Source organism: Vulpes vulpes, chromosome 7 (genome assembly GCF_048418805.1).
Source record: "Vulpes vulpes isolate BD-2025 chromosome 7, VulVul3, whole genome shotgun sequence".
NCBI lineage: Eukaryota > Metazoa > Chordata > Mammalia > Carnivora > Canidae > Vulpes > Vulpes vulpes.
Window position 1 is genome coordinate 18,084,488 of NC_132786.1, and position 18,590 is coordinate 18,103,077.

The 18,590-nt window shown below is 51.2% G+C and overlaps 2 protein-coding genes and 1 pseudogene across 3 annotated transcripts in view; 2 read left to right on the plus strand and 1 right to left on the minus strand.

Annotated features, from left to right (window-relative positions):
- The window catches only part of LOC140599530 (uncharacterized), a 263,170-nt gene that overhangs the window by 54,595 nt on the left and 189,985 nt on the right, over positions 1 to 18,590 (plus strand). The window contains exons 4-5 of the mRNA XM_072762686.1: positions 4,006 to 4,082; positions 12,859 to 12,935. Coding sequence (XP_072618787.1) covers positions 4,006 to 4,082; positions 12,859 to 12,864 — 83 coding nt within the window. The 3' untranslated portion in view covers positions 12,865 to 12,935. The remainder of the gene's footprint in view (positions 1 to 4,005; positions 4,083 to 12,858; positions 12,936 to 18,590) is intronic.
- The window catches only part of LOC140599793 (adenylate cyclase type 1-like), a 531,081-nt gene that overhangs the window by 27,563 nt on the left and 484,928 nt on the right, over positions 1 to 18,590 (minus strand). The window lies entirely within an intron of this gene.
- On the plus strand, positions 14,957 to 18,309 carry LOC140599781 (integrator complex subunit 4 pseudogene; annotated as a pseudogene).

The following is an 18,590-nucleotide window of genomic DNA, read 5'->3' on the forward strand; positions in this document are numbered from 1 at the left end:
CTATTCCCACCAACAGAGCACAAATTTCCCTTTTTCCTCTACATCCTCGTCAACACTTGTGGTTTTGATTTTAGCCATTCTGACAGGTGTGAAATAATATCTTAATGTGATTTTGGTGTCTGTTTACCTGATGATGAGTGACATGGAGCATCTTTTCATGTGTCTATTGGCTATCTGGATGTCTTCTTTGGAGAAATGTCCGTTCATCTCTTCTGCCCATTTTTTAATTGGATTTCTTTCTTTCTTTCTTTCTTTCTTTCTTTCTTTCTTTCTTTCTTTCTTTCTTTCTTTCTTTTGTATTGAGTTCTTATATTTTGGATACTAACCCTGTATCATGTATGTTTTTTACAAATATCTTCTCCCATTCCCTACATTGCCTTTCAGTTTTGTTGATTGTTTGCTCTGATGTACACAAGCTTTTTATTATGATGTAATCTCAGTAATTTCTTTTTGCTTTTGTTTTCTTTGCCTCAGGCGACATACCTTAGAAAAATATTGTTAGGGTTGATGTCAGAGAAATTACTGCCTGTACTCTCTTGTCGGATTTTTTTATGGTTTCCGGTCTCACATTAGGTCTTTAATCCATTTTGAGTTTATTTTTGTGTATGGTCTAAAAAGCGGGCCTGTTTTCATTCTTTTGCACATAGCTGTCCAATTTTCCCAACACCATTTTTTGAAGAAACTGTCTTTATTCCATTGGATATTTTTTCCTCATTTGAAGATTAGTTAACCACAGAGATGAGGGTCCATTTCTGAGTTCTCTATTTTGTTCCATTGATTTATGTGTCTATTTTTGTGCCCGTACCCATACTGTCTTGATGATTGCAACTTTGTATTGTGGTGCCTCTGGTTTTGGTTAACCTTTTCAACATTTCTTTTTTTTATGTTTTTATTTTTTCAGTCTCAAATCTATTATATTTAATTTAATTTAATTTTTTTAAATAATAAATTTATTTTTTATTGGTGTTCAGTTTGCCAATATACAGAATAACACCCAGTGCTTATCCCGTCACGTGCTGCCCTCAGTGCCCGCCACCCAGTCACTCAGTGCCCCCCACCCCCCGCCCTTCTCCCCTTCCACCACCCCTAGTTCGTTTCCCAGAGTTAGGAGTCTTTCATGTTCTGTCTCCCGTTCTGATATTTCCCACTCATTTCTTCTCCTTTAAATATATAATTAAATATATAAATAATATATAATTTATAATAATTAAATATATAAATAATATAAACAATAATAAAAAATTATATACAAATAATATTCTAAAAGTATAAAGAGCTTATACAACTCAATACTAAAACACCCCCAAAAATAATCCAATTAAAAAATGGGCATGGGACCTGAATAGACACTCTTCAAAGAAAGATATACAGATGGGGCAGCTCCAGTAGCTCAGCAGCTTAGTGTCCAGGGTATGATCCTGGAGACTCCGGATCGAGTCCCACTTCGGGCTCCCCGCATGGAGCTTGCTTCTCCCTCTGCCTGTGTCACTGCCTCTCTCTCTGTGTGTCTCTCATGAATAAATTAAAAAAAAAAAGATATGCAGATGGCCAACAGACCTAGGGGGCCCCTCTAGGCTTCCCGGAGGGCGGGCCTCTGTGCAGGGGGCGCGGCCAGGAGCCTGCCCAGCACCTGACCCGGAGCATGACCTGAAGGGGGCCAGGGCGTGGCCACGGGAGGAGCTGGGCCTCGATGGGGCCACCCGCCCCGCCCCGCCCCGCCCCGCCCCGACCATCCCTGTGGCAGGAGGTTGCAAGGCCTTGCCGCCGCTCCAGGCCCGCGGTTCCTGGCGCTGCGGGCTCCCTGCAGCGGCTCTGCAGGCCTCGTCCCCGGCGCGCAGGTCGGCGTGGGCCCCGGGAGGTGTGAGGGGCCCTGGGGTGGCTGTGCCAGAGGCATCTGGCCCTTGCGTGTGGCGCGGCGAGTGTCTGGGAGGGACCGCGCGGGGGACAGCGGGCCTCGGGGGAGGCGGGGCGGGACCTGTTGGCGGAGGGGTTGGCGGTGGGGCCTCCTCCTGGCGGCTCAGGGAGGGTGCGGGGGTGCGGGGCCCCTCCCCCGGGGCTCAGGGAGGTGCCGCGGAACCCATGCGCGCGCGCTCAGAGGGCTTAGGGTGCAGGCACCGTCCACCCTCAGGGCACGGCCTTGGGGCGGCGGCTTGAGGGCCTGGGCTGCTGGGCCCCGGGAGCCCCCCCAAGGCCCTGGCTCTTCCTCCCCGCTCTCAGGTGCCTCCTGAGCGCCCCAGCCTGGCCGGGAGCCCGCCCCCCGCCTTGGTCCCTATCAGGTGAGTACAGCTCCCTCTGACACTGTTGAATTTTGAAGCGTTCCCCTATTTGCGCATCCTGTCCAGCGTTTGGTGTTTCCTGTCTGGCCAGTGCTGCCCATTCTCACCGCTGTGAGGTGGGATCTCGTTGTGGCTTTGATCTGTATTTCCCTGATGCAAATGCAGTGATGTGGGCACTTTCTCATGGGCTTGTCGGCCACGTTTGTGTCTTGCTCTGTGCCGTTTCCATTGGTGTCTTTTGCCCATTTCCGGATTGGATGGTTGGTTTCTCTGCTGTGGAGTTGAATAGGTTCTTTCGAGATCTCGGATGCTGGCCCTTTATCCGAAGGGTCGTTTGCACCTATCTTCTCCCAGTCTGGAGGTTGTCTTTCAGTTTTGTTGAGTTTTTCTTTGGCTGTGCAGAAACAGCTCCTCTTCATGACGTCCCGACGTTCCATTTCGCTCTTGTTTCCCTGGCCTTCGTGGCTGATGTAATTTGCAAGAAGTTGCTGTGGCCCAGTTCAAGAAGGGTGTTGTTGCCTGTGTTCTCCCGGAGGGTTTTGATGGAATCTTGTCTCACATTTAGATCCTTCCTCCATTTTGAGTTTATCCTTGTGTTTGGCATGAGAGGAATGGTCCAGTGTCATTCCTCTGCACGTGGCTGTCCAGTGTTCCCAGCAGCCTTTATCGAAGAGACTGTCTTTTATTCCCCCGTGGATGGTCTTTCCTGCCTGGCTGAATATTAGTTGCCCGTAGAGTTGAGGGTCCACATCTGGATGCTCTCCTCTGTTCCATTGATCCATGTGTCCGTTTTTGTGCCAGTACCACACCGTCTTGATGGTCACAGCTTTGTGGCACACCCTGAAATCGGGCATTGTGCTGCCCCCCCCCCCCCCCGCAGTGGGTTTCTTGGCTACTATTCCCGTGGCTGTTCGGGGTCTTTTCTGATTCCACACAAGTCTTCAGATGATTTGTTGCAGCTCTCTGAAGAGAGTCCGTGGTATTTCTGACAGATTTTGCACTAGTTGTGTAAATTGCCCTGGGTCACGTTGACATTTTCCCCAATATTAATTCTTCCAACCCAGGAGCATGGAACCTTTTTCCATCTCTTTGTGTCTTCCTCGGTTTCTTTCAGACGTGTTCTGCAATGTTTCGGGTAGAGATCCTTTACCCCTTTGGTTAGGTTTCTTTCTAGGTAGCTCATGCTTTTTTTTGGGTGCTGTGGTTGTATCAATGGGATTGGCCCCTTCCTCGATGTCCCTTTCCTCGGTCTCATTGTTCACGTACAGAAAGGCCACTGGTTTCTGGGCCCTGAGTTTGTATCCCGCCACACTGCCGAACTTGCTGTAGGAGTTCCAGCAATCTTGGGGTGGAGTCTTTTGGGTTTTCTAGGTACGGTATCATGTCATCTGCGAAGAGGGAGAGTTTGACTTCCCCTTTGCGGGTTTGAATGCCTTTTATTTCTTTTTGTTGCCTGATTGCTGAGGCCGTGACGTCTCGTACTATGTTGAGAATAGTAGCGGTGAGAGTGGACATCCCCGTCTCGTGCCTGGTCTTTGGGGAAAGGCTCCCAGTGTCTCCCCATTGGGAATGATAATTTGCCAGGGGCTTGTCATAGGTGGCTTTGAAGATGCTGAGGGACTTTCCCTCTGTCTCTATACTCTGAAGCGTTTGGATCAGGAATGGATTTTGTCAAATGCTTTCTCTGTCTCTTGAGAGGATCATCTGGTTCTTGTTTTTTCTCTTGCAGATCTGATGAGTCACACGGAGTGCTTGCCGAGTGTTGAACCAGCCTTGCGTCCCGGGGATAAATGCCACCTGGTCACGGTGAGTAACTTCTCAATGTACCATTGGATCCTGTTGGCTCGTATCTTGTGGAGAATGTCTGCATCCGTGTTCGTGAGGTCTGTGGGTCTGTAACTCTCCTTCGTTGGTTGGGTCTTTGTCTGCTTTTGGACTTAAGGTGATGCTGGCCTCCAAGAACGAGTTTGGAAGTATTCCATCTCTTGTCTATCTTTCGGAACCGCTTTGGTCGAAATAGGTACGGTTTCTTCTTTAGACTTTTGATAGCATTCCCCAGGGAAGGCATCTGGCCCTGGGCTTTTGTGTCTCGGGAGGTCTTTGACGATGACTGCTTCAGTTTCCTCCCTGGATATTGGCCTGTTCGGGTTTTCTGTGTCTTCCTGTTCCGGTTTCAGTAGTTTGTGGTTTTCCGGAAATGGGTCCGTTTCTTCTCGATTGCCCAATTTATTGGCGTATACCTGCTCAGGATGAGTTTTTAAGATCGTTTGTATTTCCTTGGTGGTGGTGGTGATCTCTACTTTCTCATTCATGATTTTATTCATTGGAGTCTTTTCTCTCTCTCTTTTTTTTTCATAAGGCTGGCTTAATGGTTTCTCTCTCTCTTATTGGTTCTTTCAAAGATCCACCTCCTGGTGTTGTGGATGTGTTTCCCCAATTCCTCTGCTCTCTATTTCATTGAGTTCTGCTCGAATTCTTATTAACCGTCGACTTCTGCTGGGTGAAGGTTTCATTTGTCGTTCCTTCTCCAGCTCCTTTAGGTGCAAGGTTAGCTTTTGTATTTGAGTTCTTTCCAGTGTTTGGATGGACGCTTGCATTGGGATGTATTTCCCCTATGTGGGACCGCTTTTGCCGTATCCCAAAGATTTGGAACAGGTTGGTTGTATCTTCATTCTCGTTGGTTTTTGTGAATCTTTTTAATTCTTCTCTAATGTCCTGGTTGACCCTTTCTTTCGTCTTTTAGCAGGATGGTCCTTAACCTGCACGTGTTTGAAATCCTTGCAAACTTCTTCTTGTGGTTGAGTTCTAGTTTCAGAGCATTATGGTCTGAAAATACGCAGGGGACGATCCCAGTCTTTTGGTATCGGTCACGACCTGATTTGTGACCCAGTATATGGTCTCTTCTGGACAAAGTTCCACGTGCACTGAGAAGAATGTGAATTCAGTTGCATTTGGATGTAAAGTTTTGTAAACATCTGTGAGATCCATCTGGTCCGATGTATCCTTTAGTGCCCTTGTTTCTTTGGAGATGCTGTGCCTGGAAGATCTATCAATCCTAGAAAGCACCGTGTTCGTGTCTGCCAAGTAAAAGTGTATTATTATCTAAGTACGTCTTAACTTTGCTTCGCAACTGATTGGTATCCGTGGCAGCTCCCACATTCGGGGCACAGATACCCACGATTGTTAGGTCGTCTTGTTGGATAGATCCTTTAGGTACGATCTAGTGACTGAGGTTTTCCACGTAGAGTGTCATGTCCTCTGTGAAGAGTGAGAGTTTGACTTCTTTGCCCATCGGGTTGCCTTTTCTTTCTGTTTCGGAATGTCACTGCGAAAGCTAGGACCGCTACTACTGTGCCCAAGGACAGCGTTGAGGGTGGACACCCTGTCGTGTTCCTGACCTTAAGTTAAAAGCTCCAGGATTTTCCCAATGAAGAGGACATTCCCTCTGGGTCTTTTGTAGATGGGTTTTATGAGAATTGAGGTTTGTTCCCGGTATCCGTACCAGGTGGAAGGTTTTCATGAGGAAAGGATGGTCTGTTTGGTCAAATGCTTTTTCTGTATCTATTGAGAGAATTCTACGGTTGTCATCCTTTCTTTGATTGACATGGAGAGGGAAGGAGAGACAGAGAACCGGAGGGACGGAGAGACACAGGGAGGTGGACACAGACAGGGAGGGAGAGATAGGGGAGGGGAGGGAGAGACAGCGAGATGGCGAGGGAGAGACCGAGACAAGGAGGGAGACTGAGGGAGGGAGGAAGAGAGCCAGACACGGAAGGAGAGTCAGAGAGACAGGGAGGGAGAGACAGACACAGAGAGGGAGACACCAAGAGACAGGGAGGAAGAGACAGAGAGACAGGGAGGGAGACCAAGACACAGTGAGGGGGACACAGAGACAGGATGGAGAGAACGAGACAGGGCGTGAGAGACCGGGAGACCCAAAGGGAGACACACAGAGACTGGCGGAGAGATAGAGACGCAAGGAGAGACAGAGACGCAGGGAGGGAGAGCCGGTGAGATACGGAGCGAGAGTCAGAGAGAGGGAGGGAGAGAAGGAGACGGGGCGGGGGGGGGGGGGAGGCGGCCGAGATTGGGCGGCGAGCAGAGACAGACACAGAGATAGGGAAGGAGAATCAGAGAGACAGGGACGGAGAGACAGAGACGTTGAGGCAGAGACTGAAAGACAGGGAGGGAGAGGCAGGGAAACAGGTAGGGAGACACCGAGAGACTGGGAGGGAGAGACCGAGACACAGAGAGGGAGACACGGAGACAAGGATAGTGATATCTAGACAGCATGGGAGAGACAGAGAGGGAGGGAGACCCAGAGACAGGGAGGTAGAGACAGAGAGACAGGGAGGGGAGACCCAGAGACAGGGAGGGAGAGACTGGGAGACAACGGGCTGCGCGGTGGGGGAGTGGTGGGACCTGTTCGCGGACGGGGCTGGTGGTGGGGCCTCCTACGGGTCAGGTCTCCTCCGGACGACTCAGAGAGGGTGTGGGGCCCCTCCACCGGGGCTCAGAGAGGGTGCCAAGCCCATCCGGGCACGCTCAGAGGGGTTTGGATGCAGGCACCATCCACCTTCAGGGCACGGCCTTGGGGCGGTGGCTTGAGGGCCTGGGTGGCTGGGCCCCAGGAGCGCCCCCAAGGCCCTTGGCTCTTCCTCCTCTCCCCTCCTCCCCTCCCCCCCCTCCGCCCCTGCTCACCTTCCCCCCCTTGCCCCTTCAGCCCCTGCCCCACTTCCCCCCTTCCCCCATTCCCAAGCTCCCCCGGCTCGCCAGGAGCCCGCCCGCCCCCCCCCCTTCGACCATATCAGACGAGTATGGCGATTTCTGAAACTTTTGAATTTTGAAAGCATTCCCCTTTCTCCACATCCTTTCCAACATTTGTTGTGTCCTGTCTGGTTCTTGTTCCCCATTCTCACAGGTGTGAGGTGGTATCTCATTGTGCTTTTGCTATTTCCCTGACGGCCGGCGTGCGGAGCATCGTCTCGTGTGCTTGTTGGCCACGTCTGTGTCTTCCTGTGTGACGTTTCTGTTGGTGTCTTTTGCCCCTTTCAGGGTGGCACTCTTGGTTTCTCTGCTGTTGAGTTGAAAAAGTTCTTTAGAGATCTTGGATAACTGGCCCTTTATCGGACGGGTCATTTGCACATATCTTCTTCCATTCTGGAGGTTTGTCTTTTAGTTTTGTTGAGCGTTTCTTTTGCTGTGTGGAAGCTCCTCATCTTGATGAAGTCCCAGTGATTCATTTTGGCTCTGTTTCCCTGGCCTTCATGGATGTGTCTTGCAAGAAGTTGCTGTGGCCAAGTTCAAGAAGGGCGTTGCCTGTGTTCTCCCCTAGGAGTTTGATGGAATCCTGTCTCACATTTAGATCTTTCATCCATTTTGAGTTTCTCTTTGTGTACGGTGGTGTGAGAGAATGGTCCAGTTTCATTCCTCTGTGTGTGGCTGTCCAACGTGCCCAGCAGCCTTTACTGAAGAGACTGTGTTTTTTCCAGTGGATGGTCTTTCGTGCTTCGTCGAATGTGCGGTCTTGACGGTAGAGTTGAGGGTCCACTTCTGGATTTGTCTCTTCTGTGCCATTGACCTGTGTGTCTGTTTTTGTGCCAGTACCACACTGTCTTGATGAGCACAGCTTTGTAGCACGACCTGAAGTCCGGCATTGTGATGCCGCCAGCTGTGGTTTTCTTTTCTCATATTGCCCTGGGCATTCGGGGTCTTTTCTGATGATTCCACACACTAATCTTCCGATGATTTGTTCCAGCTCTCTGAAGAGAGCCCGTGGTATTTCTGATGATAGGGATTGCGTTCCATGTGTAAATTGCCCTGGGTCACGTGGACATTTTCCCAATATATGAATTCTTCCAATCCAGGAGCTTGGAATGGTTTTCCATCACTTTGTGTCTTCCTCAATTTCTTTCAGACGTGCTCTGTAGTTTTTTGGGTAGGGATCCTTTACCTCTCTGGTTAGGTATATTCCTAGGTATCTCATGCTTTTGGGTGCAATTGTCACTGGGACCGACTCCTTCATTTCTCTTTCTTCAGTCTCATCGTTGGCGTAGGGAGAGGCCAGTGATTTCTGGGCATTGATTTGGTATCCTGCCACGCCGCCGATTTTGCTGCTGTTTGAGTTCTGGCAATCTTGGGGTGGAGTCTTTTGCGTTTTCCAGGTAGGACATCATGTTTTCAGCGAAGAGGGAGAGTTTGTCTACTTCTTTGTGGATTTGAATGCCTTTTGTTTCTTTTTGTGGCCTGATTGCTGAGGCTGTGACGTCTAGCTGTATGTTGAGTAGCCGTGGTGAGGGTGGAAGTCCCTGTCTCATTCCCAATCTACGGGAAAGGCTCCCAGTGTTTCCGCATTGAGGATGATTATTTGCCGCGGGCTTTCCTTTCCGTCGATGGCTTTGGAGATGCTGAGGAACGTTCTCTCTGTCCCTACACTCTGAAGCGTTTGGATCAGGAATGGATGCCGTATTTTGTCAAATGCTTCCTGTGCATCTCTTGAGAGGATTTTCTGGGAGGGGGACACAGACAGGGAGGGAGAGATAGGGATGGGGGAGACACAGCGAGTGAGAGACAGAGAGACAGCATGGGAGAGACCGAGACAAGGCGGGGAGACTGAAGGAGGGAGGGAGGGAGGGACAGACACAGAAGTAGAATCCATGAGCCAGGGAGGGACACACTGAGAGACAGTGAGGAAGATAGAGAGAGACAGAGAGACCCAGAGATGGGGAGGGAGACCGTGACACAGTGAGGGACACAGAGACAGGATGGAGAGAGAATGAGACAGGGAGGGAGAGACCAAGAGACAGGGAGTGAGAGGCACGGAGGGAGGCACAGAGAGACTGGCGGAGAGATAGAGACGGGGAGAGAGACAGAGACACACACAGGGAGGGAGAGGTGGCAAGACAGGGAGCAAGAGTCAGAGAGAGGGAGGGACAGAGCCAGACGGGGAGGAGAGACCGAGATGGGGCGGCGTGGAGAGACAGACACAGACACAGGGAAGGAGAGTCAGAGAGACAGGGACGGAGAGACAGAGACGGTGAGGGAGAGACTGAAAGACAGGGAGGGAGAGGCAGGGAAACAGGTAGGGAGGCGCCGAGAGACAGGAAGGGAGAGACCAAGACACAGAGAGGAAGACACAGAGACAAGGAGGGTGAGATCTAGACAGTGTGGGAGAGATAGAGAGGGAGGGAGACACAGAGACAGGGAGGGAGAGACCGAGAGACAGGGAGGGACAGACCCAGAGACAGGGAGGGAGAGACCGAGAGACAGGGAATGAGAGCCAGAGCCAGGGAGGGAGACCGAGACACAGTGAGGGAGAGACCGAGAGCCAGGGTGAGAGAGCCAGGGAGGGATAGACAGAGACAGGGATGGAGACACACAGACAGGGAGGGACAGACCGAGGCAGGGAAGGGTAGACAGAAGTGGAGGGATGGACAGAGACAGGGAGGGAGCCCCCAGACAGGGAGGGAGAGATAGATAGAGATGGGCGGGGAGACAGGGAGGGAGAGAGAGATGGAGACAGGGAGGAGCGACTGAGAAGAGGGGGGTGAGAGATCGAGACAGGGGCAGAGACACAGGACAGGGATGGAGGGATCCAGAGACAGGGAGGGAGGGACAGACAGACCAAGAGACAGGGAGGGAGAGATGGGACAGAGGGGAGAGACCACGGTGCAGGGAGGGAGACCCAGAGACAGGAGGGGAGACTGAGACAGGGAGGGAGAGTCAGAGACAGGGAGGGAGGAGAGACTGAGACAGAGATGGGATGGAGAGAATGAGACAGGGAGGGAGACAAGTGAGAGACCGAGAGACAAGGAGGTAGACACAGAGACAGGGACAGGCCAAGATAGGGAGTGAGAGAAGAAAGACTGGGAGGGAGAGAGAGAGACAGACAGGGGTGGAGGGGAGTGGGAGAGAGACAGGGCCAGACCCCAGACCGGGAGGGAGAGACAGAGACCAGGTCGGAGGGACAGGGAGGGAGACACAGAGCCAGAGAGAGGCTTCGTGCCTCCCTGAGCAGGAGTCCCTGGGGACTGAGCTGGGGGGCGCAAGGCCTCGGACCCCGGTGCCCCGACCAGACTAGCGGGGGGAGGCAGAGGCGGTCTCTGGTCCCCCTCTAGGCTCCAGGGAGGGCCGGCTGCTGTGTGGGGGGGGGGCTTGGCCAGGGCGTGGCCGGGGCGTGGCCGGAGCTTGCCCCAGCACCTGACCTGGAGCATGGCCTGAGGGGGGCCAGGGCGTGGCCGCGGGAGGAGCTGGGCCCAGACATGGCGACCCGACTGGACCAGATGGACCCGACCCAGCCGTCCCCCTGGCAGGAGGTTGCGCTGCCCTGCCGCTGCTCCAGGCCGGTGGTTCCCGGCGCTGCGGGCTCCCGGCAGCGGCTCTTCAGGCCTCGGCCATGGCGCGCAGGTCGGCGTGGGCCCCGGGAGGCGTGAGGGGCCCCGGGGTGGCTGTGCGAGAAGCATCTGGCCCTCGCGTGTGGCGCGGCGGGTGCCTGGGAGGGACCTCGCGGGGGACAGCGGGCCTTGGGGGCCGCACGTAGGCACCCCCATGGCGAGGTCCGCCAGGGTGCGGGGCAGAGGGCTGCGCGGGGGGGGGGGGGGGGGGGAAGGGGGGGAGGCGGGGCGGGACCTGTTGGACGAGGGGGGTGGCGGTGGGGCCTCCTACGGTGCCGCGGAACCCATGCGCGCGCGCTCAGAGGGCTTAGGGTGCAGGCACCTTCCACCGTCAGGGCACGGCCTTGGGGCGGCGGCTTGAGGCCCTGGGCTGCTGGGCCCTGGGAGCCCCCCCAAGGCCCTGGCTCTTCCTCCCTGCTCTCAGGTGCCTCCTGAGCGCCCCAACCTGGCCGGGAGCCCGCCCCCCCGCCCTGGTCCCTATCAGGTGAGTACGGCTCCCTCTGACACTGTTGAATTTTGAAGCGTTCCCCTTTCTGCGCATCCTGTCCAACGTTTGGTGTTTCCTGTCTGGCCAGTGCTGCCCCTTCTCACCGTTGTGAGGTGGGATCTCGGTGTGGCTTTGATCTGTATTTGCCTGATGGAAATACAGTGATGTGGGCACTTTCTCATGGGCTTGTCGGCCACGTTTGTGTCTTGCTCTGTGCCGTTTCCATTGGTGTCTTTTGCCCATTTCCGGATTGGATGGTTGGTTTCTCTGCTGTCGAGTTGAATAGGTTCTTTCGAGATCTCGGATGCTGGCCCTTTATCTGAAGGGTCAATTGCACAAAGCTTCTCCCATTCTGGAGATGGTCTGTTGGTTTCGTTGAGTGTCTCTTTGGCTGTGCGGAAGCTTCTCATCCTGGTGAAGTCCCTGTAGTTCATCTTTCCTTTTGTTTCTCTGGCCTTCATGGGTGTATCTTGCAAGAAGTTGCTGTGGCCAACTTTTGGATGGGCGTTGCCTGTGTTCTCCCCCAGGGTTTTAATGGAATCTCTTCTCACATTTAGATCTTTCATCCATTTTGAGTTTATCTTTGTGTCTGGTGTGAGTCAGTGGTCCAGTTTCCCTCCTCTGCATGTGGCTGTCCAGCGTTTCCAGTGGCATTTATGGAGGAGACTTGTCTTTTTTCCAGTGGATGGTCTCTCCTGCTTGGTCGAATATATGGTCTTGACCATCGAGTTGAGGGTCCACTTCTGGATTTCTCTTCTGTTCCATTGGTGGCTGTGTCTGTTTCTGTGCCTGTACCACACTGTCTTGGTGAGCACAGCTTTGCAGCGCAACCCGAAATCCTGCATTGTGCTGCCCCCCCGCTGTGGTTTTCTTGGCTACTATTCCCGTGGCCATTCGGGGTCCTTTCTGATTCCACACAAATCTTCCGATGATCTGTTCCAGCTCTCTGAAGAGGGTCCGTGGTATTTTTGATAGTGATTGCGTTAATTGTGTAAATTGCCCACATTGACATTTTCCCAATATTCATTCTCCGGATCCATGAGCATGGAATAGTTAGCCATCTCTTTGTCTTCCTCAGTCTCTTTCAGACGTGTTCTGTCATTTTTCGGGTTGAGATCCTTTACCTCTTTCGTTAGGTTTATTCCTAGGTAGCTCATGCTTTTGGGTGCCATCGTAAATGGGGTCGACTCCTTAATTTCTCTTTCTTCAGTCTCATCGTTAGCGTCTAGAAAGGCCACTGACTTCTGGGCATTGATTTTGTACCCTGCCACACTGCCGAATTTGCTGTATGAGTTCTAGCAGTCTTGGGGTGGAGTCTTTTGGGTTTTCTAGGTGTACGGTATCATTTCATCTGCGAAGAGGGACAGTTTGACTTGTTCTATGCCGATTTGAATGCCTTTTAGTTCTTTTTGTTGCCTGATTGCTGAGGCTACGGATGTCTAGTGTTATGTTGAATAGCAGTGGTGAGAGTGGACATCCATGTCTCCTTCCTCATCTTCTTTGGGGAAAGGCTCCCAGTGTTTCCCCCTTGGGAATGATAATTTTCTGTGGGCTTTTCTAGACGGCTTTGAAGATGCTGAGGAACGTTCCCTCTATCCCTATACTCTTAAGCGTTTGGATCAGGAATGGATGCCGTATTTTTTCAAATGCTTTCTCTGGATCTCTTGAGAGGATCACCTGGTTCTCGTTTTTTCTCTTGCAGATCTGATCAGTCACATGGAGTGTTTGACGAGTGTAGACCCAGCCTTGCGTCCCAGGGATAAATGCCACCTGGTCACCGTGAGTCACTTCTCAATGTATTGTTGGATCCTATTGGCTCGTATCTTTTTTTTTAATTTTTTAAAATTTATTTATGATAGTCACACAGAGAGAGAGAGAGAGAGAGGCAGAGACACAGGCAGAGGGAGAAGCAGGCTCCATGCACTGGGAGTCCGACGTGGGATTCGATCCCGGGTCTCCAGGATTGCGCCCTGGGCCAAAGGCAGGCGCCAAACCGCTGCGCCACCCAGGGATCCCTATTGGCTCGTTTCTTGTTGAGAACTTTTGCATCTGTGTTCATTGGGGACATCGGTTTATAACTCTCCTTTTTGGCGCGGTGGGGTCTTCTTCTGCTTTTGGACATAAGGTGATGGTGGCCTCATAGAACGAGTTTGGAAGTATTCCGTCTCCAGAAGCTTCAGCTGGCCTCACTGTAGTCTCTGTGGCAGGCTCTTGATTGGGTTCAGGATGTGGCTCAGTGGTCAAAGTCGTTCGCTCCACTGAGGTAGGTGGCAGGTCCAGCATGTGCGGGAACCCGAAAGCATGCACCTGGGCGTGCTCTTCCTCCAGGGTGGCCACGGGTACAGGTAGCTCTTGCATGTCGGCACAGTGAGTCAGAGGTGTTACCACCACGTGCATTGGTTTGGTCTCAGCAGCCTGGCTTCTCGGCTCGAGCCGTGACCAGCTCGATCACCTCTGGCCCTGAAGCTTAAAAGGCTGCGAGGTAGGAGCTGGGGCCGGTTGTTGAGGTGGTTCAGGATATTGCACAGGGGCGGACACTAGTTGCTCCACTGATCCGGGTGGCCGCACTGGCATGTGGCGGACCCTGATAGCATGCGCCAGGACATCATCTACCGCCAGGGTGGCCGAGATTGCAGGTGGGTCCTCCTTGTGGGGAGAGTGAATCAGAGGTGTGACCACCTCGTGCATTGGCTTCGACTCCTCAGCTGGCATCTGCGCTCTGGTCAAGCACTCAGCACCGACAGCCCTGCCCAGCTCGATCACCTCAAGCCCAGACGCTTCATTAAGCCCCACCTTCGGAGCTGGGGTGGGTGCTGACATGGTTCATGATGTTGTTCAGGGGCCGAAGCTGGTTGCTGCACTGAGGCAGGTGACTCCTTTGGCAAGGCATGCCAGGGGCATTGATAGTGGGTGCCCGGGGTAGCTCTTCTTGCAGGGTGGCCAAGTGTGCAGGTGGCTCCTCCAGGTCGGGACAGTGAATCAGAGGTGTGATTGCCATGTAAATTGTCTTGGCCTCAGCAGCTGGCATCTCGGCTCGGGCCAAGCACTCAGCACCAACTGCCATGCCCGGCTCGAACTGCTCAGGCCCATAAGCTTCAGCTCGCCCCCTTGTTGTAGTTCTGGCGGGCTCTTGATTTCGTTAAGGATGTTGGTCAGTGGCCGAAGTCGGTTGTTCCACTGAGTCAGGTGGCTGCTCCATCATGTGGGGGATCCCGATAGCATGCCCCTTGGCGTGCTCTTCCTCCAGGGTGGCCGTGGGAACAGGTACTTTTTCACATTTCAAATACATTATTGCATATTTGCTTATGTTGAAAAAATAACTGAGTCCATGGCTTAAAAATTCTTATTTACTGATGCATTTAAATCTTTCTCATAACGATCTATGGCATTTGATGTATTCGTGAAATTGTTCATATCGATGCCTCCGGCAGCTTTTCCTTCTGTACTTGTGGTGTTCCTGATTATATCATTCGGATATCTTTTGAAAAACAATTACATTCCTTAGAACCCTGAAGATTTCTCCGGTGTTGTTTTTTTTTTTTTTTTTAGTGTCATATATTTCCATTTATTGGACCTACTGAATACATCAGTTAAATGTTTGCTTATTTTAAATAAGCCCTTTTCTTTGTTTTGAATTTTTAATTTTTTATTGGAATTCAGTTTGTCCACATATCCCACAACACCCAGTGCTCATCCCGCCAAGTGCCTCCTTCATTGCCCATCACCCAGTCACCCCACCCCCCCACCCCCTTCCCCTTCCACTACCCCTTATTTCCCAGAATTAGGTGTCTCCTGTTTTGTCACCCTCACTGATACTTTCAGTCATTTTCTCTGCTTTGCCTTTATTCCCTTTCACTAATTTTTATATTTCCCAAATGAATGAGACCACATAATGTCAGTCCTTCTCCGATTGACTGTTTTCACTCAGCATAATGCCCGGGACAGCTGCACCCCAATGTTTATAGCAGCAATGTCCACAGTAGGCAAACTGGAAGGAGCCTCGGTGTCCATCGAAAGATGATGGATCAAGAAGCTGTGGTGTGGCGGGCAGTCATGGCGGCTCACCTAAATAAATGAGTGTACGAGGACTTCACTGAGGTGGTCCAGCAACAACAGGAGGAAATTGCAACCAAGAAACTGTGATTGACAAAACCAAGGAGATCTGCAGCACTCCTCGTAGATCTGTGTAAAGCTCCCTCCCCAATGGATGCTTTGCAGTATCTACTCCAGTTTTCCAGAAAGCCTGTTGAAGCAGAAAGTGTGGAAGGAGTAGTCAGGATTCTCTTGGAACATTATTACAAGGAGAATGATCCATCTGTGAGACTCAAAATTGCATCATTGTTGGGTTTATTATCAAAGACTGCAGGATTTTCACCAGACTGCATTATGGATGATGCCATTAACATCCTGCAGAATGAAAAGTCTCATCAAGTCCTTGCTCAACTGTTGGACACCTTGCTTGCAATTGGCACCAAACTCCCAGAGAGTCAAGCTATCCAGATGGGATTAGTTGATGTAGCCTGCAAGCACCTCACAGATACGTCTCATGGTGTAAGAAATAAGTGCCTGCAATGACTTGGCAATCTTGGCTCTTTGGAGACAAGTGTGACAAAAGATGGAGAAGGCCTAGCTGTCAGAGATGTCCAGAAGATTATAGGGGATTACTTCAGTGACCAAGACCCACGTGTCAGAACAGTGGCTATAAAAGCCATATTGCAGCTTCATGAAAGAGGAGTGAAATTACACCAAGCAATTTATAAGCAGGCTTGTAAATTGTCGTCTGATGACTATGGACAAGTGCGCAGTGCTGCAGTCCAACTTATCTGGGTTGTCAGTCAGCTCTATCCTGAAAGCATTGTCCCCATTACTTCTTGTAATGAAGAAATTCGCTTAGTTGATGAGCATTTGGAAAAATTTGTCCCATGGTCCGTGATGGCTCCTGGGTGGTTCGAGTTCAGGCTGCAAAGCTATTGGGCTCAATGGAACAAGTCAGTTCTCATTTCTTGGAGCAGACGCTCGACAAGAAGCTCATGTCAGATCTCAGGAGAAAATGCACTGCACATGAACGTGCCAAGGAACTTTACAGGTCAGGAGAGTTTTCCAGTGGCAGAAAGTGGGTAGGTGATGCTCCCAAAGAAGAAATAGATACAGGAGCTGTGAACTTGATTGAGTCAGGAGCTTGTGGAGCCTTTTTTCATGGATTGGAAGATGAGATGTATGAGGTCCGCATTGCTGCCGTGGAGGCTCTCTGCATGCTGGCCCAATCTTCACCTTCTTTTGCGGAGAAGTGCCGCCCTGATTTCCCGGTTGACATGTTTAATGATGAAATTGAGGAAGTAGGTCTGCAGTCCATACACGGCCTGAGAAAAATTTCTAATAATATCACTCTCCGAGAGGATCAGCTTGACCGTGTCCTGGCTGTGTTAGAGGATTCGTCCGGAGATATTCAAGAGGCTGGCTCTTTACGAACTTTTATGCTGTACTAATGTTTCGACTAAAGAAGGGATTCATCTTGCACTGGCGGAGCTGCTGAAAAATTTAACCAAGTACCCTACTGATAGGGACTCTATATGGAAGTGCTTGAAGTTTCTGGGAAGTCTGCATGCAACCCTGGTGCTTTCCTTGGTGCCAGAGCTCCTGAGCACCCATCCATTTTTTGACACAGCTGAACCAGACATGGATGACCCAGCTTACATTGCAGTTTTGGTTTGTATTTTTAATGCTGCTACAATCTGTCCAACAATGCCGGCACTGTTCTCAGATGATACCTTCAGGCATTATTCCTCCCTCCACGACAGTCTTTCTCATCTTGTTCCTGCCTTAAGGTTACCAGGTGGAAAACTAGTGTCATCGGCCGTTTCTCCCGGTATTGCGCCCCATGAGGACCCGTCCCATCAGTTCCTGCAGCAGAGCCCTGAAAGGGTGTACAGTCTTCAGAGCACCGGGACCCTCAGGGAACCCAGAAGCTGCTGGAGTTCACCATCCGGGATCTGCAAAGACTTGGAGAACTTCAGTCTGAACTAGCAGGAGTTGCTGACTTCTCGGCTACCTATCTTCGGTATCAGCTTCTTCTCATCGAGGCCTTGCAAGGAAAGCTGTGGAATGTGGCTGCCCCTTTATATTTGAAGCAGAGTGACTTGGCCTCCGCAGCAGCAAAACAGATCATGGAAGAGACCTACAAAATGGAGTTGATGTACAGTGGTGTGGAGAAGAAACAGGTGGTGATTATACATCACCTGAGGCTGCAGGCCAAAGCCTTGCAACTTATAGTAACAGCACGGACTACTTGAGGAGTTGACCCCTTATTTGCGATGTGTGAAAACTTTTTACAGGAAGTGGACTTTTTTCAGAGGTGTTTTATTGCTGATTTGTCCCCACTTACAGGACAGCTTTGTGGAGAAACGTGTTGACCTTATGCCCCGACTCATGACATCCAAACCTGTGGAAGGGGTCAAAATTCTACAGACCATGCTGAGGCAGAGTACCTTCTTGCACCTCCCCCTTCCAGAGCAGATCCACACACTTCAGCCACCATCATTGAGCCAGCAGGCGAGTCAGACAACCCTTTGCCTTTTACATCTGGATTGGTTGTGGCCCTGGATGTCGATGCGACCCTGGAACATGTGCAGGCCCCTGAGAGTGCTGTGAAGGTCCAGGTCTTCTATCCATATGGCCAGGCTCAGAGGATTCATCCTAAGCTGGCAGACTTGCGGAATCCTGGCCCAGGGCGCCACCGGCTTATCACTCAGGTGTACCTCTCCCATACTGCCTGGACAGAACCATGCCAGGTGGAAGTGAGGCTGCTACTGGCCCACAACTCCAATTCCCGCATTCCAAAATCCCCCTGGATTGAAGGTGGCAAAGTGTCACCCCAGGTGGAAACCAGCATCGAGGGCACCATCCCCTTCAGCAAGTCTGTGAAAGTTTACATACTGCCCAAACCCGCAAGGCACTGAGTCACAAGCATTGTGTAGAGCTGAAGCTGAGACAGACCTTCTCAGGTAGCAGAGTGAGCCCGAAGCCTAGAGCACTTCACCTGGATCCGGCGTATGGGCATGAGCACCATCACCTTTATCGTCTCACCTGGTATCAAACGCAAAATAAATTACTTTGCATTAAAAAATCAAAAACCTTCAAGTCCACACCTCTTCCTTCCCTGACTAGCCCCCCCACCTCTTTAAAGTTGAGAAAACAACAACAACAACAAAAGAAGCTGTGGTCTATGATACAATGGAATATTACTCAGCCATTAGAAATGACAAACGCCGTGTAAGGAGAGTGACGTTTGGATCTACTTGTTGGGTTCATGTTGTTGTACGTGTGTGTGCAGCCAACCAGCAGTGCTCGTTAGGTACCAGATCATCTACTAAGAAGGGTCTTTTACTCAAAACCAGGAAAGAGGAGAGAGAAAGAACTAGTTTCGAGAGCTTTTTG